Source organism: Anoplophora glabripennis, unplaced genomic scaffold (genome assembly GCF_000390285.2).
Source record: "Anoplophora glabripennis isolate ALB-LARVAE unplaced genomic scaffold, Agla_2.0 scaffold876, whole genome shotgun sequence".
Taxonomy (NCBI): domain Eukaryota; kingdom Metazoa; phylum Arthropoda; class Insecta; order Coleoptera; family Cerambycidae; genus Anoplophora; species Anoplophora glabripennis.
The window spans coordinates 102558-129498 of record NW_019416954.1 but is presented as its reverse complement, the minus strand read 5'-3'; the positions used below and the strand labels follow the sequence as shown (position 1 = coordinate 129498).

At 31.8% G+C, this 26941-nt stretch overlaps 1 protein-coding gene across 1 annotated transcript in view; it reads left to right on the top strand.

The window, feature by feature from the left end:
- Positions 1–26941, top strand: part of LOC108913614 — a 105955-nt gene that overhangs the window by 25880 nt on the left and 53134 nt on the right. The window contains exons 3-4 of the mRNA XM_023455746.1: positions 14968–14984; positions 19842–19953. Of these exons, the coding sequence (XP_023311514.1) occupies positions 14968–14984; positions 19842–19953 (129 nt within the window). The remainder of the gene's footprint in view (positions 1–14967; positions 14985–19841; positions 19954–26941) is intronic.

Here is a 26941-nt window from a genome sequence, read left to right as displayed (position 1 = left end):
TATAAAGAATTCCCGTTCTCGATTCCTTAACGGACTTATTTTCTACAATAACTTTAACAATTAATCCAAGAAATGAAGTGGGCTTATACAGGACTCGAACCTCTGGTCCCAGAATTGAAGTGCTTTTATTTCTTTTCTTTTTAAATATATTTTATTGTCAAAAATTATACATAGTTCACACCTTCTAACCTACATTAATTTATGTATGTAGTGTAAATTGGGGCGCTTCATTTGAAAAGTAAATTTATCTTTTCGCTCCATTGTTTTAAACACTGGAAAAATTCTCACCAAATTTCAGATCTTAATTTTAATTTTAAGTACCTACCTACCCGCTATTTGATTTTAAAAGTTTCGTATTCATATAACACGTAAACCTCAGTTTTTTTTAAATATCTATATCTCAGCTGCACGTTATTTTATTATCCATATTCGATAATTATAGGGGAATCTTTGTCCTTTGAAAGTGCCCATGGTAGGATCTATGTGTCTTGAACGGTTTCATTGCTCAAAAATCGTAAAGTTAATTTTTATCGATTTTTGCATTTTTCTCGTAAATGAATACAGCAAAAACGTCGATGACATTTTTTAAAAAATTAAATTTGCTATAAAAAAGGTCTTCATTATCTAAAATGTAGATTTATTATTAGTTCACGAGATAAATTAGACTTCGTATGAAAAAATTAGTGGATTTGATTTTTTTGCATAATCACCTACGTGAGATGTCCCTGAATGAGGATCAAAATGTTACCGGCCGGTAACATGGTCATAATTTGTTTAAACTAATTTTTTTAAACAAATTGCAAAAATTACTTGTTTTGCTCCGGACAAAGTTTTTTTATAGGTTTTTAGGGGTATTCTAAACAAAATAGTTCCTATGCACTATGCTCCTAAAATCAACGGTTTCCGAGTTATAAACAATTTAAAGTACGAAAAAATGCAAAAACGGTAATTTTCAAGACTCAAAAACAATAAAAAAAAAATTTTGATGTTACTAAAGTTTAAAAGTAATCTTTACACATCCCTTGACAAAATACTGAGGAGTTATTTGGTGTAATTACATTGCAATGCGTATTATTTTATCTATTCCAGTGGCGTAGTCAGATTTTAGGTAAACAATTCGCTAACCAATTTTTGTCAAATTTGATAACAATAAAAAAAAATAAAAAGCGTAAGTTGACAATTGAAAATAAATTCAAATGTTAATTTAAATCGGCCAGTAAATACCTTTTTTGCAAGTGCGATTCTATTCGAAATGGTTCACACTGTATTTTAAGAAATTCGTTTTTATGAAACGACTGAAAATAATTAATTTAGCGTTTATTAAATATAGGTGTCTCGAACTGCACACACAAACTTTACCTAGGAATAGAACTCCTAACGAGAAAAAGAGTTTATTTAAATAGATTGTTTAATCAAGTCAAATTTCTCTAAATATGTTTGATCTTAAATATATGGAATTTTAGCTATATAGTTTACCTAACTAATGACAAAAATCCGACTTAATTGACTTATAAATATGCCAACCAGTGGCGAAAATATTGTAAGGTAATCTTAATAAAAACCGTAGCATTTCGACAAATAATATTCACTCTATAGAATACTGTTTGTGAATTTTTTATTCAAGGTTTCAAAAGTCACTAAAAATTCAATAATGTAGAAGTTTTGTTTGGGTAGGTACTTTAAAATTTTCCTGCAATGATTACTTTAGTGTTTGGGGGTTACACTTCACCGAAAGCTGTATTTGGAACAAAAATTCTGTATAGAGATATTTAAAATGTACTCAACTATGTAATAAGTTTATTTTAAATTAATAAAAATAAATAAATAGGATAAATCAGTAAGACCGAAATTCTATGGATTTTAGTGACAGGTCCTCCCAGTACCTCCGTCAATGTTTGATAGATTTGGAGATCAATTCTGTGAATATTTTCCTTTAATTGGGTAAATTATTAGCCCAGTTCTATCGATTTAAATCAAACATTAAACAGATTTTGAATAAACATATATATTTTTTAACTTGAACACCCCGTATCTTGAAAACTAAGCATTTCTCGAACTATGCTTAATGGATTTTCATTTTATTTTTAGGAATTCTATCGCCATTCAGTACAGCATATTTATTACCCAATGGCATTCTGCTTATCTTTTTTTCCAAAACAGTCTTTCCTAGTTGACTTTATTATATTTTTTATACTTTAAACTATTTTTGAGATAGTAACAGTTAAGAAATGCTTTCCAAAAATTGAAAAGAATACGAATGGAGTTTAATTAAATAAACTTTCTGAAACTTAAAATGAAATGTTCAAGTAAAAACGTGATGACAAGTGTGAGTTTCACTTTCAACGACCGATTTTAAATCATAGGCACTTTCAAATACATTTAGAAAATTTAAATTAGATATTTATCATTTGAAATACAAATATTATTTCGATTAAACAGTTATTTATAAAAAAAAAACAAAACCCCAAAATGTCTGAGAGACAATGAAGCGTTTTAAATCTTCGTGTTAATATTCCATGTCTGTAGGTCGCTCGTTCTAACAGAGAGAGAAGGCGAGGAATGCAGTCTATAATTTGTTTTTATTGTTTCAGAATACCTTACAAGAATAAATTACCGTTAATTTGAGTCGGTAATGGCGTGTGAAAGTGAATTTTCACTTTTTGAATAGCTAATAAACGTGTTTTCGGTAAAGAGTGAAATTAATATTAATACATTTATTGTTCGCCGTACTTTTAAATGGGTTAAACACTTTTTTATTTAATAGAAATAATTGCTACAATTCCGAGTCGCATTATTTATCTAGTTCCATTCATTTCACAAAGCATAATTGAATACTCCCTTACACCATGATAAATTATAAACACCTATTTTTGTAGATGTATGTTTTGACGAGATAATCTTCGTTGATATTTATTAGTTATTAAAATTGAATAGTATACTAATGAGAACTAATTTCGAAATCGGTATATGTCTGGTGATTTTACCGAGAAATGATCCTGAATTGTTTATCAGATATTACAGCTAACGGGTACTAATACTATTTATTGTCAACAGTGCAGAATGTTAGTGTAAATAAAAAAATCGCCAGTTTCCTATGTAATCGATGTGTATGCTGTTTCTGCAATAGTGTGACAAATTCATTAAAGAACAAAAGCTGTTAATATAAAAATTTTTGAATAATGCAAAATAGTGTATTATAAAATTAACATAATACAAAATTAAAAATTATTTTAGTTTTAGGCAATTTCAAAAATATACAGGCTGTTACAAATTCGCTTCTCACTACAGTGATCTCGAAAACTTAAAGCTTAAATGGAGGCAAAGTTGCGTAATCAGGGGACCAATATTATGCCTCTAAAAAATCAAGGATAACAAGATTAGTTTTCGAAATATCTGAAAAAAAAACGAAATTTTGGAAATCCGTTTTTGTTTCATTTCAGCCTTGTTTGAGGTGATATTGAAAAAAGAAGAACACTTTCTCATGGCTACTTTTTGCCCTCTATCGAATGGCATAATCAATTTTTATATGTAACATTTCGTCTCTCCAGGATCATCATCAACTTCATTTTTTTAATACTACCTTGGAAATTTTATTATATTTTTTGCTGTTTTTATGATCCCTAATACTGTACTACCTCAGCCCGAACCAGATTCAGTCGTTTTGTCTCGAAAAATTCATCTTCAATGTAGAAAAATTCGTACTTTAAAAGCAGTTATAAATATTTATTATTAATTTATTTACTTATTCAATTAATAGTAAATTCCTGAAAATGGAGTACTTCAAGGATTAATTCTAGGCAGTTATCATTAACATTTTGCCTCTAAAATGAAATAATTATTGTAATCCCTTACCCATCATGTGGAATGTGAATAAAACTGTGAAGATTAGTGTGAACATCTTTGGTCTAAATTAATAACGTCGGCACGATATTTCAAAAGACTTTTAAGATATCACAATAAATATAATAACATTAATAACAACATTCATGGCTTTTTAGGGGTATACTTATTTATGGAAAATGATAGATATATAAAAACATCAATTTATTTTTTTTGTACTATCAAATTTAAAAGTATTAGGAAATAATTTAAAACCACCTTATAAAATGTATGTTTTTTTTTTATAAAAAATATTTATTTTTTGCTTAATATGTTAATGGTCTGTGCTTCTATAAATCTAGACACTGCAGATTAAAATCATTTACCTATTCTTTAAGTTTACCTACTTGTCCAATAACAAAATGCTATGGGAACGTATTGTGGGTACACATGTTCGCAAGTGACCCATTTTTAAGCACAACGTCAAGAACGCCGCCGGACGCACCACGGGGTTCCCGGAAGCCGACCCCTGCAGAGTGGCGCCAGGACCAGGGACTTCTGCCACCGACTACCAAGCTACCTACGACCGACTTCAACCACATGGCACTCTCCAGCAAACCCTCAAACCGTCAACATTACTTTTTCTACACAAGCTTAGTTTTCAATAAAAATAGTTTATTTGTACGGTTGAGAGCGTTTTATTCTTGCTGCACAGCGAAAGTAACCCTCAATATTAAGGGAGAGAAGTTTTCAAAACTGGGTGTTATTTCTAAATACACTAACATATACATATAACTTTGAATGAAGGATATATTTATTTGTTTATATTTCCTCACGCATTCTATAATATTGACCTAATTAAAATTTAGATTGTTGTTTTTATTTTTTAAATCAGAAATAGAAAGACATGTTTCTGTTACACTCTGACCATAATCAGCTAGTTCACGTCGACTTTTTAATTTTTGTCTGTCGAATCAGCCGAATTTCGATAAAGTATTCTGTAATTATTAACTTAGTTGTCATGACAAACCTGCAGTGTGGTGACTCCACTTTTACTTTCTGGAAACACAAATCTAAAGTTGTAAATGTCGCTCTTTGACCGTTAATGGTGTAAATTGTTTCTTTTGCTTATGGTAGAACTAACACGTAATGTTATTTTTCATGTATGTGTACTATTATCAAATAAATACATTTAAGAGTACGAAATTGTAATATAAAATATATTTAACTGTTTGGTTCTCCATGCTGCAAAAGTAGAAATTTATTGATAATAAATGATATCATCATTAGAAAATTGTTAACATAATGTATGCACTAAAATTACCTTGTAGTACATTCTTGTACTCTATTATAACTAAAGAGTAATCCAAAAAAATATAATCTGAAATTAGTGTGATAGTGAAACTCTGCCATTGTAAGAAAAAAATGTTTAAGTACCTTTGATTGGAAAACAGTAAACATTTCTTGTTATTTAGCAACTTACCATCTTTTTTGAATTTCTTCTACAACGAAGAATTATCCAAATATTTAAATAATTACAATATAATTAAAAAACTGTCTAAGATATGTCACAACTATACTAAAATTCAATCACTGATTTAAATTTAATTTAAATCATAGATCTATACTATATTTGAACTATGATTTAAATCAAGTACGACAAATGGTACAACGCTCTCGGTTGGTTGCGCCGAGAAATATGAATAATGAAAGACCACCGGCCTATATAAGACTTTTCTCTATATTTTTTTTTTCTATATTTTTTCATTTTCTACATTTAAATGTAATGCCTCAACAGTTCGTAGGAATTATCCACTGGTACCTATTTAGTTTGGTTTATTGAATGTATTTTTTATTTACTATTTTAAAACTTTAATTAATATTTTTGTCGTTCTCTGTTTATAAAGTGATTCTCAATGTCCTTAGATATTAATATAGTACCGCAATCAACTGCTATTTTGGAGCAAAATCGCCAGCTTTGAAACATAAATTTCAATATCCATTACATTTTTGAGTAATTCACTAATTAACAAAAATATTAAACAGTTCATTACGTAATGTCTCAATATTTCTATCTATAATACCACCACAATTAATTTTTAATAGATTTCGATATAAATAGCGAATTGACACATATCAAATCAACATTTTGAGGCAAACAAAAACATTAATTGTGGTACTTAATCATTCTGGAGACATTATATGAATAAAATTTTTGTGAAACTGTTCCTCTAACACATTGGTACTAATTACTTGTCTGTACTTTACTTTCACAATGAAAATCACAATACCCACGTTATTTTAAGGTTTCTTGTTTATAAATTTAAAAATACTACTTAAATACAATACAGGTATATACAGTTATTTGACTTTGTAAACAATTTAGGCAAGTCCTGTAGTGTGGTGGAGGCTCATTGAAACAGGGCATTGGATCAGACTAAAAATCGCACGGGTACTACGATTTAGCAAACGATGCTCTGACACTATTAGGATTATTTGTTGATAATTCAGACTTGTTGTATTAGCCGTGACCTTTGTCAGGGCAGAAACAAAACATTCAATTTTTGTTTTTCTTATTCTTTTTAACTCGGTGCCTTTTCTTATTACAGCGAGGGTCATATGATATGGTTTAGGTACTCTACTCTTGTTTTCATGGAAATATTAAATTATCCGCTTTTACAAATAATGTTCTGAAAGCAGATTATCTAATTATTATTACTTCAAACGAACTGACAGTGTCATGGTTTAGAGAACTAAAATTGGTTAATTAATTTTAAGCATATCTGCTCCCAAAAGGCCCTGCAAACATTGGCGCGTCAATAAAAATTTAACTGAACACCAAAATTTGATGTTGAATGATTTGATAATAGTTGAACGTTTTGTTTTTAACGCACTCGTAAAAGTGGATTATTTCATAATTCTACGAAAACAAAATAGTAAACCACGTATTTATAATTGTTAAAATTTCATATGGTGTGCATAAAAAAAATGTAGGTGAAATCTCTAGGGCATGGTATTCGCCATAAAATTCCGCAATATTGCTGTTATTTGACATACTTTGCATCTCTTAAGCTAACTGAGATCCCCATGGTGCGACTCAGAAACCGGGCACCCGATATATTCTTGAAGCTTTGAAGCTAGAGAATTTACTTAATTCAAAATTATGGTAAATAATTTTTTCTTATTTGCTTTAACATAATTGGATGTTAATCATTACCGCCTACACTCTCTCTTGAAAATCTTCGAGATTTCCATTTCTGGAACGACTAATTAATATTTTCATAATCCCCTCGATTAAATCTTTGAACTACTACGCTCCGCCGCTCCGTTCTCGATTTCGCTTGATTAACGACCTAGCTCAAGAAAATTAATTGTCTCGGCAATTTATAAACAATGATCCGCCGAAAATTGTCTTACTCTCATCCCGTGTTATAACATGCAAAGCCCATTCTGTGTCGTGACCTTGCCCGGAGCGCTATTCGCATTAGAACTTTCCTTCCATTTTTTTTATAACGTTTAAAATTTGAGACATTAACATAATCATGCTGAATTGAAATCCTGAAGATCTTACTAAGTTGTTTATTGGTTTACCGTTTTCTAAAATCAATTTCAGACAGGTTTACTGTTCAGTAAAAAACTTTCTCAATAATTTTGTTTTCCATTCTTCTTCCTCTTCTCCAATTTTGTTAGCGGTTGTTAATTCCAAGAAAGTGGCGTAGGGGTCTTCTTGGAATTCTATCTCAACAAATATCGTACGCACAGGCTGACAAAATTTGGTCGACCCTCTAACCCAGAAACCAGAATGAACTTTTCCGAAGGATTTTGGTGAGCTGAATTCGAATCCGAGGTCCAAAGGACCCCGCACTTTTCTTATGGAAAATGGCTTTCGGCTAATTTTCTTGAAATTTTGCAGATTGATAGTTCTCAATATGTAGATCAAAAGTCTCAATGGGCACGAAGCCCTGTAACCCCTCGTTCCCCCCAAAAATCCACCCCCCCCCCCCCAAGGGCCTACGGGGATATAACTGATTTCTGAATGTGATACAATCCCACGTATCCTCACCTCCACCACTACCGACTAACAAACCTCTTCCTCCCAATACTGCCCTGAAGAAGATTGAGGATGGATTTCACTGATCATGAGTATTGGCCAACCAACATATTTTTACTCTCAGTCAACTATTATCTCCGATCCTCCACCCCCTCGACCATTTACCACCTTTTATACCCCCCTCACTTGACCCACAGCCCTGATTCAGCCTCGCCATATGAATTTCACTAATGACTGATTGTGAATCATTTAATGTAATTCCTGCAGGCCACACCGCAGTTACCTTGAAAAAAATGTGGTGAGCCTTGGTTAGGGATGATGGAGGGATGGGAAGTGAATGAAGGGAGTTAAATTGTCGGAGGGTATTACAAAAGTATTATCTCTATCTATCGGTTTATTTCCCAATTCCATTCCATTCTAGTTTTTATATAAGTTCCCTATGTCACTACTAAGTGGATCCATGTTTATTTGTCTCCATAAAAGAAAAATCACTTAAACAGTTGAAGGGTCACATAGATGGTTGTTTGGGGTAGGCTTTTGGTTGGACAACAAGAATAAAAATTGTTTCACATTCAGAAATCAGTTATATCACCCTAGCCCCTTGGGGGTGGATTTTTAGGGTGGAGGGGTTATAGGGCTTCTTGCTCATTGAGACTTTTAATCTACATATTGAGAACTATCAACCTACAAAATTTGAAGAAAATTAGCCGAAAGCCATTTTCCATAAGAAAAGTCTCAATTGGCTTTGGTTTTCGAGATATAACCTAAAAATGTTAAAATCGCGATTTTTTTACGTATTTGGGGTTATGTTACATGGGTCGGTAATTTTTTTGCAAAAACCTTAAAATACTATACCTACTCTTTAAAAACCATTTGGATTTATCCTGATATCATTTTTCGTCTTTGAGAAATCGCATGTTGAAATTTAGTAGTTTGACTTATTTGTCGATTTTTGAATATATTGACAACACAGCACCAACACCACAAATCTAAATTCATCTTCTTAAATGTTTTTGGGATCGCTGATCATTAATCTGAACTCCAAAATACTCTATCGCTTCAAATTTCATGAATTCAAAAATCCTATTCCCAAAAAACCCTAAGTCCGTAAACCCATAAAGTTTGTGGTGCTATGCTGTGCTTCTTGTTTGTAAAACGCCAACCTTAATGAAGTTTCATTCTTTCCTGTAGATAAAAATACGCCATCATTCATTTATTCATATGGGACAAATTATCTAAACCTATACAAACTCCTTCTGGTGTTCCGCAGGGTTCCATTTTAGGGCCTGTTTTATTTAGAATTTATACCAGTCAGTTTGTTAAATTTATCAAATACTGCTCTATTCATATGTATGCTGATGATATTCAACTGTATTATTCATTTAATTCCTCGGATTATGAATCAGCCAGTGTCAAAATTAATACTGACCTACAAAGGATTTACGATACTTCTAAAAATCACCAATTGGTTTTGAATCCCGACAAATCTGCTGCGATTTTATTTGGACATAAGCGTACTGTTTCTAAGTTGGAAAATTTAATACAATTTGAAATAATGGCTTTACCAATAACAATATCTGAAAGTGTCAAAAATTTAGGACTAACTCTTGATCGTTCACTTAGGTTCAGAGAGCGTCAGTAAACTTATACAATGGTCATGCTTTGAGACTTCTGTATCCTCATAGGAGTTATATTGACTACGATACAAAGAAAATGCTATGCGAAAATTTAGTGTTAAGCCACTTCAACTACTGTGCACCCGTCTACGGGCCTTGTTTAAACCTGACTTCAAAAAACCGTATTCAACGCGTACAAAATTCAAATATTCGCTTCAAAATTTGAACATGTTTCGCATAATCTTATAGATATACAATGGTTAAACATAGCAAACCGCAGACTTTTTCATTTACAATGCTTTTTTCATAAACTTGTGTTGACAAAATCTCCACCGTACCTATATAATAAAATTACATTTCGAAACGATGTTCATGCTATAAATATTCGTTCTAAATGTCTGCTTTCGCCACCATGTCATAATACTGCATTCTATGAAAAGGATTTTAGGTATAACATATACAGAATCTACAATAAATTTTCTTCGGAAGTGGCATCATTAAGCATAAATAAATTTAGATTTTTCATAAAAAGTAAGCTATTTACTGAGCAGAATATAATATAATACAATTGTGTAATTTGGCCTACTTAAAACTACACTACATTGTTTATGTACACTTGAAAACATTTTATAAGAATAATTTGTTCTATAAATTAAAAACAAAAAAAATTCTCTTCAACTCATCCATGGATATACTGTACCTATTTATTAAGTAAGTATTAAAACTTGTGCATTTGGTATTGATAATATTTTCTTCCACCATGTTGAAGTACTGTAGCCCTTTCATTGATCCCTATGTCATATTATTAACTGCTGTATTGAGAGACAATACTTTCCTTATATGTGGAAACAGGCGATTGGTTTACCTTTACCTAAAAAGAATAACTAATTTTTGAAAAAATTTTGTGTAATCAAGTGTACAATTATTTTACGAGTAACAGACTTTTGCCTCAGTCGCAATGTGGTTTCGGAAGGGGTAATGGTACTTCGACTGCCCTAGTCACCGTCACTGATGACTTAATAAAGGCTCATGATATGGGTTTGGTTAGCGTTTTGGCTTTATTGGATTTCTCTAAGGCTTTTGATACCATAAATCATAAGCTTTTATGTTCTAAACTCAAGTATTATGCATTTGATAATGATTCACTCACACTAATTAAATCTTATTTACATTGAAGATCCCAGAGTATACGTGTTGATAATACTTTATCTACCAGTTTAGAAATTCTCTCTGGTGTTCCTCAGGGTTCGATTCTGGGTCCCCTGCTTTTCATGATTTATACTGCCAACATATTAGAATCTGTTCAAGCATATGCTGATGATACTCAACTTTATTTTCATTTTAATATTAATGATTTTCGACAGGCAAATGACGTCATCAACTCTGAGTTACAAACTATAAAATTGTTATCGGATGAGCATAATTTAAAATTGAACTCGAGTTAGTCGAAAGTTTTGTTTTTTGGTAGTGACAAAGATTTGCGAATTTTAAGACGTAATTTTGAGGTTATGATCGATGGTATTCCAGTTCCCATTACTAGCCATGCAAAAAATTTAGGAGTAATTCTTGACTGTAAGTTGCGTTTTGATGAGCATGTTAAATCATTAATACAAAAAGCTTATTCATCTNACTCTCAGACAATCATTATCTCCGATCCTCCACCCCCTCGACCATTTACCACCTTTTATACCCCCCTCACTTGTCCCACAGCCCTGATTCAGCCTCGCCATATGAATTTCACTAATGACTGATTGTGAATCATTTAATTTAATTCCTGCAGGCCACACCGCAGTTACCTTGAAAAAAATGTGGTGAGCCTTGGTTAGGGATGAGGATGGAGGGACGGGAAGTGAATGAAGGGAGTTAAATTGTCGGAGAGGTGGTATTACAAAAGTATTATCTCTTTCTATCGGTTTATTTTCCAATTATGCTCTTGTTTCCCTATTTCATTACTAAGTGGATCCATGTTTATTTGTCTCCATAAAAGAAAAATCACTTAAACAGTTGAAGGGTCACAGAGGTGGTTGTTTGGGGTAGCCTTTGGTTGGACAACAAGAATAAAAATTATTTTACATTCAGAAATCAGTTGTATCACCCTAGCCCCTTGGGGGTGGATTTTTAGGGTGAAGGAGGAGTTATAGGTCTTCTTGCTCATTGAGACTTGTGATCTACATATTGAGAACTATCAACCTGCAAAATTTGAAGAAAATTAGCCGAAAGCCATTTTCCATAAGAAAAGTGCGGGGTCCTTTCTCAATTGGTTTTGGTTTTCGAGATATAACCTAAAAATGATAAAATCTCAATTTTTTTTACGTATTTTGCTAAAACCATTAATAGGGCCTTAAAATACTATACCTACTCTTTAAAAACGATTTGGTTTTATCCTGATATCATTTTTAGTCTTTGAGAAATCGCATGTTGAAATTTAGTAGTTTGACTTATTTGTCGATGTTTGAATATATTGACAACACAGCACCAAAACCACAAATCTAAATTCATCTTCTTAAATGTTTTTGGGATCGCTGATCATGAATCTGAACTCCAAAATACTCTATCGCGTCAAATTTTACAATAAACTTACAAAAAATATCTAAAAATTCAATATATGGGCGATATTTTACGCATAAGAGTACGCATAAGAATACGCTCAATCCTGAACTCATAAATTCTATTCCCAAAAATCCTAAGTCCGTAAACCCATAAAGTTTGTGGTGCTATGCTGTGCTTCTTGTTTGTAAAACGCCAACCTTAATGAAGTTTCATTCTTTCCTGTAGAGAGAAATACGCTATCATTCATTGATTCATATGGGACAAATTATATAAACCTAGGCAAATTCCTTCTGGTGTTCCGCAGGGTTCCATTGTAGGGCCTGTTTTATTTAGTATTTATACCAGTCAGTTTGTTAAATTTATCTAATACTATTCTATTCATATGTATGCTGATGATATTCAACTGTATTATTCATTTAATTTCTCGGATAATGAAACAGCCATTGTCAAAATTAATACTGACCTACAAAGGATTTATGATACTTCTAAAAATCACCATTTGGTTTTGAATCCCGCTAAATCTGCCGCGATTTTATTTGGACATAAGCGTACTATTTCCAATTTGGAAAATTTAATACAATTTGAAATAATGGGCTCACCAATAACAAATATATGAAAGTTGCAAAAATTTTGTTTAGGACTTGATCGTTCACTTGGGTTCAGAGAGCAAGTCAGTAAACTTATACAACGGTCATACAATGCTTTGAGACTTCTATATCCTCGTAGGAGTTATATTGACTAGCCACTTCAACTACTGTGCACCAGTTTACGGGCCTTGTTTAGACCCGACTTCTAAAAACCGTATTCAACGCGTACAAAATTCATGTATTCGCTTCCTATACGGTATAAGAAAATTTGAACATGTTTCGCATAAACTTATACAGGGTCGGAAAGTCCCCATGGTTCATCGGCCGTTACGTGAGAGCGATAAAGAAAGTAATAGAAATCCGTGCGATAGAGAAAGATGGCTATAATAAAGGCGTCTAATAGTCACCGCCCATTTCGCCCTTCCACAAATAAGATCCACTTCTTATCCATGGATATACTGTACCCATTTATTAAGTATTAAAACTTGTGCATTTGGTATTGATAATATTTTCTTCCACCATGTTGAAGTACTTAGCCCTTTCATTGATCCCTATGTTACTCATATTATTAACTGCTGTATTGAGAGACAATACTTTCCTTATATGTGGAAACAGGCGATTAGTTTACCTTTACCTAAAAAGAATAACCCTACTTCTCTTTCCGATCTTAGAATAATCAGTATATTACCGGCTCTTTCAAAATTTTTTAAAAAATTTTGTATAATCAAGTGTACAATTATTTTACGAGTAATAGACTTTTGCCTCAGTCGCAATGTGGTTTCAGAAGGGGTAGTGGTACTTCGACTGCCCTAGTTACCGTCACTGATGACTTAATAAAGGCTCATGATATGATGATGTTTGTATTTGGTTAGCGTTTTGGCTTTATTGGATTTCACTAAGGCCTTTGATAGCATAAATCATAAGCTTTTATGTTCTAAACTCAAGTATTATGCATTTGATAATAATTCACTCACACTAATTAAATCTTATTTACATGGAAGATCCCAGAGTATACGTGTTGATAATACTTTATCTACCAGTTTAGAAATTCTCTCTGGTGTTCCTCAGGGTTCGATTCTGGGTCCTCTGCTTCTCATGATTTATACTGCCAACATATTAGAATCTGTTCAAGCATATGCTGATGATACTCAACTTTATTTTCATTTTAATATTAACGATTTTCGACAGGCAAATGACGTCATCAACTCTGAGTTACAAACTATAAAATTGTTATCGGATGAGCATAATTTAAAATTGAACTCGAATTAGTCGAAAGTTTTGTTTTTTGGTAGTGAAAAAGATTTGAGAATTTTAAGACGTAATTTTGAGGTTATGATCGATGGTATTCCAGTTCCCATTACTAGCCATGCAAAAAATTTAGGAGTAATTCTTGACTGTAAGTTGCGTTTTGATGAGCATTTTAAATCACTACTACAAAAAGCTTATTCATCTCTTAGGTTGATTTATTGTAGTCGTCACGTTCTTAATAAAAAATTTAAAGTTATGTTAATGCGAGTCACTTGCTCTTTCCCATTTAATTATTGTGACTACGTATATGGTCCTTGTCTTACTCAACAGGAGAAATACAGGATTCAAAAAGTACAAAATTCATGTTGTCGTCTTATTAGTGGTCTAAGAAAATATGACCATATATCTCATGTTATTGGGGCTCAATATGGAAAATCGTAGGCGTCACCATCTTTACAATTTTTTTCCATAAGATTATCACTATTCCTTCTCATCATTCTTTAAAAACTAATTTTTTACAGCGTGGTAATGTTCATTCCAGATATATTAGATTTAAAAACAAGTTCACGATGTCCCATCATAGAACTGCTTTTTTCGGAAGATGTTTTACATACAACGCTATTACATTTTATAATTCCCGTCCTGACGATTTCAAATTATTCAACATCAACAAATTTAAATATAAAGTTAAACAATATTTATTGAGCAGGCAGCATTCTACGTAAATTGTTAACGTGATTCTTGATTTGATACTTAATTTTGTTGTGCTATTCATTTCTTTATTATTTTATAAACAATAATACTCATACATATTTAAATACCTATTATGTTAAGATGTTTGTGTGNTTAAACAATATTTATTGAGCAGGCAGCATTCTACGTAAATTGTTAACGTGATTCTTGATTTGATACTTAATTTTGTTGTGCTATTCATTTCTTTATTATTTTATAAACAATAATACTCATACATATTTAAATACCTATTATGTTAAGATGTTTCTGTGTTTGTATTGCAATGTTATTCTACTTTGAAGATCATTACTTTCTCTTTTATGATATTGCTTACCTTATGGTTGAGTGGAGTAGCCTTGGCTAGACTTCGCCATAAGTTAGGTTGAATTATTTTCTTTTATTTGTGTTTGTATTATCGTAATTACCTGTCAAATAAAGCTGATATTATAATATTATTATTATTTGTAATAATCCATATAATACAGAAATTAACATGTTATCAAGTTAGTGTTTGTTTTATGCTTGCATATTAACCTGGAAAAATTTCAAAATTTTTATTTTTTTTATGTTGTAGGCGTTTTCATTAAACATATTTTTTAAATAACTTGTTGTGTGATATAATACATACCTACTTTCGTCATTTAATGTTGAAAATTAAGTTCATTTAAGAATCCGTACGCATAAATAAAAGTGGAGAATCGAACTTTTTTGAATTTGAATTTAAAATGGGGAAAATTTGATGAAGGCAATTAAACACATTGCACTATTTAGGCATTTTGATTACTTTTGCATTCTTTCAAATTTTGAGAATTTATATTAAATACAACATTTAATTTTATACATATAAAAAGTATCCACAATTAAAAGTCTAAAATTTAAAAAAATTGTATTATTTTATTAACAATGATTTCTTCTATTATTATTAAATTGGTTTAATACATCAAAAGCTCTAATTAAATACTTCAACAAAGATTTAAAAATATATCCAAGTCAGAAACTGATATTGGAAAACGGGTTAACCTAACTCACTAACTATTTGGATGAAAATGTACAATGAATGACATAAAATTGTTTGACATGTTTGGCCTCTATTTTTGTTTGGTATTCAATAAATTTATTTAATGTGTTACGCTGATTTACAAATTAATTATGGTTCAACTTGCGTTTTCAGTAGCAGTAAAAGTGCACTAGATGCGCGCCACGCTGAATTAAACATATTTCGAAAGCTTTCTGACGTGTTGGCGACGATGTGAGAGAAGAAAGTAAAACTTGTTGAAGAGGAAGGTAGAATATTACAGCTTTATTCTAAATCATTTGTATAAAGTAATATTGAAACTAAACCTATGACATAATTAGAATATGTGAATATTTTTTGCATTTATGTTTGGGTTTTATAGAACAATATTTCTTAGCCACATGAGCAAGGTACTCATAAAGTTGGTTAAGTTACAAATACTAGGTCTACTTTAACATTTAGCTTTAGCATCAAGGTAGACTTAGGGCATTTTGCATACATAATTTTTCATTCTTCATTTTTTCTTAATAATGTTTTATAGTATCATCACTTTAGCTACTCGTGAATAAAACCAAGTTTATCTAAGTTTCTTAGGCAATTTATGTCAGTATTTCATTTATATTTTAATGCTTCATGAAATTCCATTATTTTTTACAAACTCAATAATGTGAGATAATTTTATTATTCTTCCAATAAATCAGGCTCCATCGATTGCATCCTATATCCAATACCTCCCACATCTAGCTGTCCTGTGAACCTAAATCTTCTTCGTATATTGAATGCCCCAGGACTGTCTAAGGGATTTATTTTAAATTTTCTGTTAACTTCCAGCTTGTGGGCTTTAATTATTATTATTGAACATTTATTCAATTACTTTTTGTTACTTCTGTATATTATACTAAGCTTCGGCCTCAACTGAGTTGGAGTGTGATACTCCAGTCCACTGTTTTATCCAGTATGCAAATCCTTGTTCAACCAAAAAATTAGATGATTCACGACCAACTTCACCATTTAACTCAAAAAACATAACGATTGATAATTTCTTCTCTTTTGAGCATGGCCACCATATAGATTTTTTATATAGAGGTTGTATTATTTATTATTAATATCGTTGAATGTATACCACTGTATGTATATAATGGTGATGATGAACAGCACATAGGTAATGTCTACAAATATTACATTTTTTATAAAATCTCTGAAGATCTTTCTTTTGGATTGATGAAACTTGAGACAATGATATAATTAATTAATAGCAAAAATGTATTAAACATAGGTATACCTAAATCTAACAAAAAGTGGTGGAGATAGCAATTTCGACACTACCAAGTATTTTGAAAATTGGATGGACATGAATTTAATGTAATTTCCACAAAAATTCATTATCGAAAGAAAAACCGTCACACTGTTAAATTAATTTTAAATAACTATGTTGTTTACAGAAAAAATATAGGATTTTTTTATTGGAAATGCAATTTTAAATACAGTATATACAGGGTGATTCAGTCATAATGTCATTAATTTTAAACACGTATACGGAAGGCTTAATAAAGACAGAAAATCGGGAAAAAAATGTTTTACTCGACTTTTGAAAATGAAGGAAATCAACCCATAACTCCCGCTAAGAGGGCGGCCCTGTCAGATGCCCGGATGCTCGGAAAATTTTGTAACGTAATGTCACGAACAAATCGTCAGCTGAAGCAAACAGCGTGCCAAGTTCACATCATAATCTGTGGTTCACATTTAATTAATCCGCTTGAGTATACGGATACATATGTACGAAACCAATAAAATGCAAGTAAATAAAGGATCATGCTGCATTTTATTATAACTAATTTTAATAATTGTATTAGTGCAAAATGTTTTAACAAGCCTGACTTCTCGAAGTCAACTTTCGTTAAAAGAAAATTAATAAAGCAGAGGTTTGTAGGCACACTGTATTGTATCAAATAAAAAAAGTCGGCACACTAAATACCCGAATATACAAAATACACTACACACGGTTACAAAACCATTACCTAACAATTTAAAGCGTTTATTCAAATCTACCACCCTCCATATCTCCCGCATTTTTCCCGCATAGGAGTTAACATAACACATTTTCAAAAAGTTCAAGCTTTAGAAGCAGCTGATTTCCCCAATCGTCTTGAATTTTGCAATTGGTTCCTAAGTGCAGCAGAACTTTATTAACAAAGTGCTTTGGACGGATGAATGCTGTTTTACTCGTGCTGGCATTTTAAACAGATAAAAAACATAAGTATTGCTTTCCCAAAAATAATAAGTGCCTATCTAGGTTACACCAAAGTTTAGATTTACACTAAAGTTTACATTTATTATGTAAACTTTGGTTATACGCAACTGCATATTGAATAATAAATTGAAATACTAAAACTGTGTATTATTTAACATAATAAATTATAAAACGTGAAAACGTTAGTAATATTAAAAATGATAAATTGTAATAAGCGTACATTCGAAAACAATCATCCCTATTCAATTTGATGACACGATTTTCCTGTAATAAAAGACCGACAACTTTTTGCTCTACTTTGAATGGAATACGATCCTACTACAGTTCGTATTAGTCTAGGAGCCAGATCAAGTTCCGTGTACTAGCTATAAAAATAAACTTTTTACAGCCATTTAAACATTTAATTTGTTGATAACAATTAAACTGACTACTTTCAGGCTTTGCAACCAAGTTTTTTGGATTCAGGAGGTCAAAATACTTTAGAATAAGTTGCTTGCAGCCGTGCCACTCTGGTTGGCAACGGAACCCTGTCTGGTTCCTAGACTATATAAAGTGCACGTGCAAATTAGAAGGTTATTGACCTCGACACAGGTTAGCCCAGGTCGGAAACACGTACCGAGTTGTTTATTTGTCTCCGTCCGATTGTATTTTTATCTTCTATTACTTACAGTCAGTATTTAAATACTACATACATTTCACCCTCTCTTTATAATTTATTTAGTGAGTGTTGGTTTTTTATGTAATTATTTTTGTAATGAAATTGATATGGTTATGAAATGAAATTTAAATTATTTGAACTCTTGGGGTTTTGTAAATTTTATTTAAAGTGAAACATAGCTAACTTCTTTGCAGCCATAATAGTCACATTTGGTCAGATGAAAACCCGCACACTATTCGTCAGTTTAGCTTTCAGAGGAGATTCGGTGTCAATGTATGGGAAGGAGTATATGGCGATCGTTTAATTGGGCTGTATTTTCTACATGAACATCTGAATGAGCCGCGTTACTTTCAATTTTTAGTAGAAGGCTTACAGCAAATTAAAAAATTATCACTATGATGTTAATAAAAAATGATTTTGACAAGTCATACTCAGACCTCCTCGAGGTTCTTGCTGGGCAACAATAACAATTTAATATGTTGATTGCATAATTATAAAAAAATAATTTATAGCATTTTAAATTATTATTGGCTGACCTGAGCAAACCGTTTATTTATTGTCATTATATGTGCGAAAATATATAAATATGGCAACATTGCATCTAGGTCGCTTTGTTCATATCGTAGCCGGCTGACGTCAGCCGGTCAGTAACAGCCTGAAAAGAGGGTTAAATAATGATTTGAAAATATTGTTTTTTCATCTTAAATATGCATTTAATTTTTTTTAATCACGGCATCGTATTATACTAATTTTTCTCTATCTGCTCTTAAAATTAATGACATTATGACTGTATACACCCTGTATGTAGTGTAAATACAGTGTAGAACTATTTGTGATATTGGTGAAAATACCTTTTACCATGTTCGTCAGTGGTTGTCAGATTTATTTACCAGTTCTGTGCATTTTTCTTTTAATTGATTATATTTTTTGTTCACGTAATTAAGTCAATGTGGTACATATTTTTGTCTATTTTATTATTCTGCATCTAGAAACCAGTGGTTTTATACCTCCAGTTCATTAAAGTTTTTTGAAGTTATGACGTAGACATAAAATATATTTAATACTCTCATAATTTTTATCTGCATGGCGTTGCAAATATCAAATGTAAATTGTAGATAGGACTGTATTGTAATTTTTCGCCTTCGGAGGGTGTACATGCTCATCTAACGCGTTAAAAATTCAAGGACCAGTATTCCTGAGTTCGGCCCTGACTACCTGCCTATCACCCTACATAAAAATATGAAAAATATCCACGTCAATTGGAAATAGAAATTTGGTATGGTTGTGACATTCATTTAATCATTTTTCTTTCAGGATGTGGAGTATCGAGTCCGAGACAGCAGGCACAAAGAAGGATCGTAGGAGGCGAGGAGGCGGGTTTCGGTACATTCCCCTGGCAGGCCTACATAAGAATCGGCTCGTCAAGGTATGTCGTTTGATTACTTTATGTTTGGGTATAAGGTTGACAGTAAAATATTGCCACTTCATATTGCGATACGTACAGTGCGTTGCTCTTCTTAAGTGAAAGTAAGTTTATAAAACATCGCTGCGGCATGCAGCAGGCCAATCTTTGTCAAACTTCAAATAGGTATACGCTGTATATTCAGTTCTCCCGTAATCATCATCCACAGAAGTTTAAATAGAATAATAGGTAATATACATATTTTTTAATGGAACATATTTTTCATTATTTAAATTCCGCATGCATACAAGTGTATATTTTTGAGCTTCGTAATCACACTTTTGGCACATTAATTTGTAGATTCTGAATAAAATTCCTTATTTAGCTGCTTCATTTGTCGTCCTTTTCTTGAATGTACTTTACAAGTGATTGATTACTTACTTCTTACGTAGGTATACAATGAAATACATATTGGGTATTTAGAAAAATATTTGAATTAAATACCTATACAGGGTGTCCCGTTTAAAACTCCCCAGCTGGATATCTCGAAAACGGAAAAAGATAAATGATTTCTGAAAAATCCACTGTATAGTTTCAATAAATGGCTTTACTTGTGAGTACAAATCCCGTACCTCTCAGTGCAGGTATAGATGTCGCTACAATCCGAAAACATATTTTTTTGACAGCAGTTTTGAAAAGCAGCGCACATGAAAGATCTCTAACTTATAAGCAACTTTTGTGATGAAAACAATTTTCGAAAAGCCACTAGTTTCCGAGATACTTGGATTTGAGGTAATTTTTCCAGGAGGAAGATTTTTTAAAGTTAAGTTTTCAGGCATAACTACTGCAGATTTTCGTCGTATTAGATTGGTTTGAATAAAATAGTGATGAATTAATTTTATTTAACTAATAGATATCACAGGAAATTACTTCATTTCTTGTTTACGCAAATCATAGTCTTTTAAATCAAGATAAAGTAATATTTATTTAACAAAAACTGATGCAAAATTAACAATAATTACAAATAATATCCATTGTCAGTCCATATAATGTTATTTAAAAACTGGTCGTTTTCTTGAACCTTCTTTTGTTTTCTTGAAGTGTCAAAGTTGATTACAATTTACTGTTATCATAACAACCAGTCTACACCTTCAACTTTGACACGTTTGACATTTATTCAGTATGGTCCAGTACACGAATGAAGAAAAGCTCGATATAATTTTAATATTCGGCGAATGCCGTAGAAATTCCAGAGAAGCAGAAAGACTTTATCAGGTACGTTACCCAAACCGTCGACATCCCGATCATAAAGCCTTTTTGTCTTTATTGATGAATTTGCTTCATTGTGGTTCTTTTAACAAAAAGAAATCGTAGAAACACTGTTAAAAATGATAGAAATACTGCCGTGGTATTAGGTAAGGTTAAAACTAATCCACATACCTCGGTGAGAGCTATACAACAGGAAACGGGGATTTTCGGAACATCGGTCCATAATATCTTGAAGCGAAATACGTATCATCCTTACAAAGTGCGTCTTTTACATAGTTTACGTCCTGGTGATATGCTACGAAGACTAAATTTTATTGCAGAATTGGAAATAAAGGCTCAAGAAAACAACCAGTTTTTAAATACATTGAATGGACTGACGAGTCGATTTACTAAAAATGGGATTTTGAATAGACAGAATAGCCATTTCTGGCATGACAGTAACCCTAGATGGACCAAAGACAGACATTTCCAAACCACGTTTTCTATAAATGTATGGTGTGGTATTATTAATGGCATATTAATTGGACCGTATTTATATGAGGAAAATTTGAACGGTCGCAAATATTTACAATTCCTTCAGACCCAACTATATGTTCTTTTGGAAGAAGTTCCTTTAGTTATGAGACAAAATATCCGGTTCCAATAAGACGGGGCACCAGCTCATAATGAAAGGAGGGTGCAAAATTTTCTTCATGAATATTTTCAGGGGCGATGGATAGGCACCAATGGTCCAATAAGGTGGCCTGCCCGCACTCATGATTTAACCCCACTCGATTTTTTCTTGTAGGGTTACCTAAAGAACCTAATTTACCAAACATAAATTGAAGACTTGGCTGACTTGTGCAATAAAATTTACACGAGCTGTGCATATATTCCTCGAAATGTTTTATTACGGGTAACTGATACCGAACTTAGAAAAAGATATGAATTATGCATTCATGAAAATGGCGGCAATTTTGAACATTTATTGTTACTCGTTTATTATGTTAATTTAGTATCGTTTATTTGTAATTTTTGTTAATTTCATCAGTTTTTGTTAAATAAATATTACTTTATCTTGATCGAAAAGACTACGATTTGCGTAAACAAGATTAAATGAAGTAATTTCCTGTGATATCTATTAGTTAAATAAAATTAATTAAGTTAAATAAAATTAATTAATAAAATTAATTCATCACTGTTTTATTCAAAGCAATCTAATACGACGAAAATCTGCAGTAGTTACGCCTGAAAACTTAACTTTAAAAACTCTTCCTCCTGGAAAAAAATTTCCTCAAATCCAAGTATCTCGGAAACTAGTGGCTTTTCGAAAATTGTTTATATCACAAAAGTTGCTTATAATATAGAGATCTTTCATATGCGCCACTTTTCAAAACTGCTGTCAACAAAATATGTTTTCGGATTGCAGCGACATCTATACCTGCACAGAGGAACGGGATTTGTACTCACAAATAAAGCCATTTATTGAAACTATACAGTGAATTTTTTAGAAATCATTTATCTTTTCTGTTTTCGAGATATCCAGCTGGGGAGTTTTAAACGGAACACCCTGTATATGTACACTATGTATGTTACAAAATGATGGAAAAAAAATCATATTTCTTTCCAGTCTTAAAAAAATCGCTGAAACAGTTCAATTAGTAAATAGAAATTGTCACTTCTGCAATATTTTCTATTTTTTTGAGTCATGTTTAACAGACTTATAACATTACCGACATTTTTTTTTTAATTGGACGTTCTATATTTTGTAGTATAAATAAATACATAACATAACATACCATACATAATAAACCAGGCGGTATCTGTTTTGGTTTGGGTGAATCGTATATCCACGGACATTTTTGGCTATTTGGCTTTCAAATATCACTAGAAATGAACATTTTTCTATGCGCATAAAAAAAAACGTGGGCTTAACTTTTGGCGGCACAATATGTTAAAAAAATTCGAAAAATGTCATATTTTTCTTCCTATTTATTTATGTATCTTTTCAAGAGTTGATTTTAGGNGATTACATATTACTATTACCATAACTACAAGTCTACACCTTCAACTTTGACACATTTAACATTTATTCAGTATGGTCCAGTACACGAATGAAGAAAAGCTCGACATAATTTTAATATTCGGTGAATGCCGTAGAAATTCCAGAGAAGCAGAAAGACTTTATCAGGTACGTTACCCAAACCGTCGACATCCCGATCATAAAACCTTTTTGTCTTTATAGACGAATTTGCTTCATTGTGGTTCTTTTAACAAAAAGAATCATCGTAGAAACACTGTTACAAATGCTAGAAACACTGCTGTGGTATTAGGTAAGGTTGAAACTAATCCACATACCTCGGTGCGAGATATACAACAAGAAACGGGGATTTTCGGAACATCGGTCCATAATATCTTGAAGCGAAATACGTATCATCCTTACAAAGTGCATCTTTTACATAGTTTACGTCCTGTTGATATGCTACGAAGACTAAATTTTATTGCAGAAATGGAAATAAAGGCTCAAGAAAACAACCAGTTTTTAAATAACATTGTATGGACTGTCGATAGTCGATTTACAAAAAATGGGATTTTTAATAGACAGAAAGAATAGCCATTTCTGGCATGACAGTAACCCTAGATGGACCAAAGACAGACATTTCCAAACCACATTTTCTATAAATGTATGGTGTGGTATTATTAATGGCATATTAATTGGACCCTATTTATATGAGGAAAATTTGAACGGTCGCAAATATTTACAATTCCTTCAGACCCAACTAAATGTTCTTTTGGAAGAAGTTCCTTTAGTTATGAGACAAAATATTTGGTTCCAACAAGACCGGGCACCAGCTCATAATGAAAGGAGGGTGCAAAATTTTCTTCATGAATATTTTCAGGGGGCGATGGATAGGCACCAATGGTCCAATAAGGTGGCCTGCCCGCACTCATGATTTAACCCCACTCGATTTTTTCTTGTGGGGTTACCTAAAGAACCTAATTTACCAAACAGAAATTGAAGACTTGGCTGACTTGTGCAATAAAATTTACGCGAACTGTCCATCTATTCCTCGAAATGTTTTATTACGGGCTGATTAACTGATACCGAACTTAGAAAAAGAAATGAATTATGCATTCATGAGAATGGCGGCAATCTGGAAAAGAAAATTACCTCAAATCCAAGTATCTCGGAAACTAATGGCTTTTCGAAAATTGTTTATATCACAAAGGTTGCTTATAATTTAGAGATCTGTCAACAAAATATGTTTTCGGATTGCAGCGATATCTATACCTGCACTGAGAGGAACGGGATTTGTACTCACAAGTAAAGCCATTTATTGAAACTATACAGTGGATTTTTTAGAAATCATATATCTTTTCTGTTTTCGAGATATCCAGCTGGGGAGTTTTAAACGGAACACCCCGTATATGTACACTATGTAAGTTACAAAATGATGGAAAAAAATTCATATTTCTTTTCAGTTTTAAAAAATCGCTGAAACAGGTCAATTAGTAAATAGAAATTGTCACTTCTGCAATATTTTCAATTTTTTTGAGTCATGTTTAACAGACTTATAACATTACTGACATTTTTTTAAATAGGACGTTCTATATTTTGTAGTATAAATAAATACAAAACATAACATACCATACATAATAGACCAGGCGGTATCTGTTTTGGTTTGGGTGAATCGTATATCCACGGAGATTTTTGGCTTTTTGGCTTTCAAATATCACTAGAAATGAACATTTTTCTATGCGCATAAAAAAAACGTGGGCTTAACTTTTGGCGGCACAATATGTTAAAAAAATTCGAAAAATGTCATATTTTTCTTCCTATTTATTTATGTATCTTTTCAAGAGTTGATTTTAGAAGAAAATGGAAGAGGAAAAAAACGTTTGCAATTAAATTTTTTACAAAACATGTCTAGTTACAAATCGAATGAATCATGATTATTACGGTAAATCGAAAAAATCGCAAAAATGGGGTTAAAAAACAATACTTTTTAGTGATTTTTTTTGGGGTATTTAAATTGGGTATAGGACCTTTGTACTTGGCTCAAAAAAACTTCATGTTATATAGAATTATCACACCAAATTTCATCAAAATCGGTTCGATAGATTTTGCATAATAATTTTGCAATCCAGATTTTGAAAAAAAATTGCAGATTTTCAAATTTTTGCACAGTAAAAACCAAGGCCCTTAGATACTTGAACATTTAATCACATATAGAAGGGCTCTCAAGCTTTCAAACTTTTTTTGAAAAATCCGAATGTCAATTAGGAGCGCTCTGGCGCTTGTCTAAACATTGGTCGAATATTTGTACTTATAAACAATTAGAACTTTGTGAATATTCAATCAAATCAAATTTTTTAAAGCAGGTTTTAAAAGTTCTTGGAAAGACGCTTCTTTAAAAAAAACAGAACGATTGATCAATTACATTTACACTAAATGTACTGGGACATCCGGGCTAATTTTTCGAAAAATACCTTTGGTATTCCGAGTACTTTACCAGGTTTAAGAATACAATACTTTTCTTCATTGGCAACCTACTTTAAAACGTGTTTAAAGTTATTTATGTAAGCGAGAAAATCATTAAAATCGTACGGGTGGTAGTGGTGGGGGAAGCAGAGAGCGCGACCGCTTCGGTCTGCTCGAAATTGAATCGGCTATAACTACGTAACTAATTGATGAATCGTTCTGTTTTTTTTTAAAGAAGCGTCTTTCCAAGAACTTTTAGGGCCTGCTTTAAAAAATTTGATTTGATTGAATATTCACAAAGTTCTAATTGTTTTTAAGTAAAAAAATTCGACCAATGTTTAAACAAGCGCCAGAGCTCTCCTAATTGACGGATTCGAATTTTTCAAAAAAAGTTTGAAAGCTTGAGAGCCCTTCTATATGTGATTAAATTTTCAAGTATCTAAGGGCCTTGGTTTTTGCTGTGCAAAATTTTGAAAATTTGCAAATTTTTTTTCAAAATCTGGATTGCAAAATTATTATGCAAAATCTATCGAACCGATTTTGATGAAATTTGGTGTGATAATTCTACATAACATGAAGTTTTTTTGAGCCAAGTATAAAGGTCCTATACCCAATTTAAATACCCCAAAAAAATTCCCTAAAAAGTATTGTTTTTTAACCCCATTTTTGCGATTTTTTCGATTTTTACCATAATAATCATGATTCATTCGATTTGTAACTAGACATGTTTTGTAAAAAATTTAATTGCAAACATTTTTTTCCTCTTCCATTTTCGCCTAAAATCAACTCTTGAAAAGATATATAATTAAATAGGAAGAAAAATATGACATTTTTCTAATTTTTTTAACATATTGTGCCGCCAAAGGTTAAGCCCACGTTTTTTTTATGCGCATGGAAAAATTAATTTCTAGTGATATTTCAAAGCCAAAAAGCCAAAAATCTCCGTGGATATATAATTCACCCAAATATGGCATTTTGAAACAGATACCGTCTGGACTATAAGATTATACCTACTTTTTTGTCATAGTTGTCAAAACAATGTAAAAAATTATCTATTATGTCGTACTGACGACTAATTCAAACAATCATAGTCTTCTGTACTTTAATAAACGTACCTACTCTTTATTAATCTTTTTCTACTTACTTTAAAGCTCTTTTCTCTCAAAAAAAAACACATCGATAAACACATAAAATTCACCAGAGTACCTTAGGTATAACATGAATCGTTTTAATTCCAATTCATTCGTTGTTAAATTATTTTCAAAAATGGTTGCCCGTTTA